Source organism: Calidris pugnax, unplaced genomic scaffold (assembly GCF_001431845.1).
Source record: "Calidris pugnax isolate Ruff unplaced genomic scaffold, ASM143184v1 scaffold11, whole genome shotgun sequence".
NCBI lineage: Eukaryota > Metazoa > Chordata > Aves > Charadriiformes > Scolopacidae > Calidris > Calidris pugnax.
This window is the reverse complement of record NW_015090803.1, coordinates 10,179,795-10,181,260: the sequence shown is the minus strand read 5'-3', so window position 1 is coordinate 10,181,260 and position 1,466 is coordinate 10,179,795. Positions and strand designations below refer to the sequence as shown.

At 62.8% G+C, this 1,466-nt stretch overlaps 1 protein-coding gene across 2 annotated transcripts in view; it reads left to right on the top strand.

The window, feature by feature from the left end:
- The window catches only part of EVX1 (even-skipped homeobox 1), a 3,527-nt gene that overhangs the window by 879 nt on the left and 1,182 nt on the right, over nt 1-1,466 (top strand). For both annotated transcript variants that reach the window (XM_014937676.1, XM_014937677.1), the window contains exon 2: nt 643-893. In XM_014937676.1, coding sequence (XP_014793162.1) covers nt 643-893 — 251 coding nt within the window. The remainder of the gene's footprint in view (nt 1-642; nt 894-1,466) is intronic.

Here is a 1,466-nt window from a genome sequence, read left to right as displayed (position 1 = left end):
TCACTTCTCCCCCATCTCCATTTCTCCATCACTTCAAGAAGAAGCCGGGAAGCGCGGGGAGCGCTGCCTTCCCTCTCTCTTCCCTTAGAGGCTCGTTGCAAATATCCCATCCCGGGGTTTGGAGGCTGAGCGGAGGGTTCCCGAGGCCTGACCTCCCCCCGGAGGGTGCAGGGTCCCTGCCTGCCGGTTATTCCGCTCCTGGGCCCTTGCTGGGCCGGAGGCGGTGAGGCTCAGGCAGTGGGCACACCTGCCTTTCCGAGCCCCTCAGGGTCGGGGGATGCTGCGGCGGCCGCCTTCGGCTTCACAGTGCGGGAAGCCAGCGAGGGGGGCATGGAGCAGACCCCCTCAGGGCGGTGTGTGTGTGTTGGGGGCGGCGGAGGGGGCTGGGGGTGGTGGACACAGGTGGCCTTCAACCCAGAGTGAGTAAGCACCCGTCAAATCCTTAACCGGTGCTGCATCCCCTTTCTCCCTGCCCTCTCGGACGTCTCCTCAGCATCCTCAGTACACTCGGGGCAGGCAGAGAAAAGGCGGATGGGGAGGGATGGTGGGAGAAGGGATGTCGCCGGGGAGGTGGGCAGGGAGCATCCCTCCGTGTCCGCCTGCCTCCGAGCCTGTGTCTCCTCTCCGGGCTCCCCCACGCAGGGCCGTGCTCCGAGGGGCTGGCCGGTAGCCCCGGCGGCGGGGGGGACCACCCCAAGGGCAGCGGAGGCGGCGGGGGCTCCCAGGGCTCGTTGGCCTGCAGCGCCAGCGACCAGATGCGCCGGTACCGAACCGCCTTCACCCGCGAGCAGATCGCCCGGTTGGAGAAGGAGTTTTACCGGGAGAACTACGTGTCCAGGCCCCGGAGATGTGAGCTGGCGGCTGCTCTAAATCTGCCAGAAACCACCATCAAGGTACAACGCAGCTCGGACATGTTTCCAATTAGCATGATAGCAATCTATAAGGCCAAACTTCCTTGCTTAAAAACTCGGGAAAGCACTTCGGCAGCACAACCCTCCCTCTTCTCTCCACCCCCCCCCGCCCCTCTCCTGGCCCTGCCCGCACCCTGCAGCAATGCGGGAGAGGGGACACGGCTCCGTCCACAGCCAGCACCGCTAATCCGGCCTCTCCCTAGCAGATTATTTTTAATCTTCCTCTCAGTCCAATCCAAACCCGGCTCAGCTCTTGGGGGAGGGCAGAGGAAGGCGGCAGCAGATCTTGTTTTGATCTCGCTTTCCTTTGCCGTTGCAAAAACGTTTACACGCGAAAATACAAACCGACAACAATAAACCCAGGTGGTTCTGGCTGCAAAACGGCAGCAAGGAGGCAGAGCAGCCGGGTTTGCCCGGAGCCGGGGGTTGAGGGGGTGTGGGGGGGTGTCAGCAGGACAAGCCCTAGCAAGAGGAAAGGAAAAAGAGCACCCTAAAAGGGCCGCTCCACGGGGTCTCTCCCTGTAGATTTATAGGGGCTTAACTGATCCCTCCGTA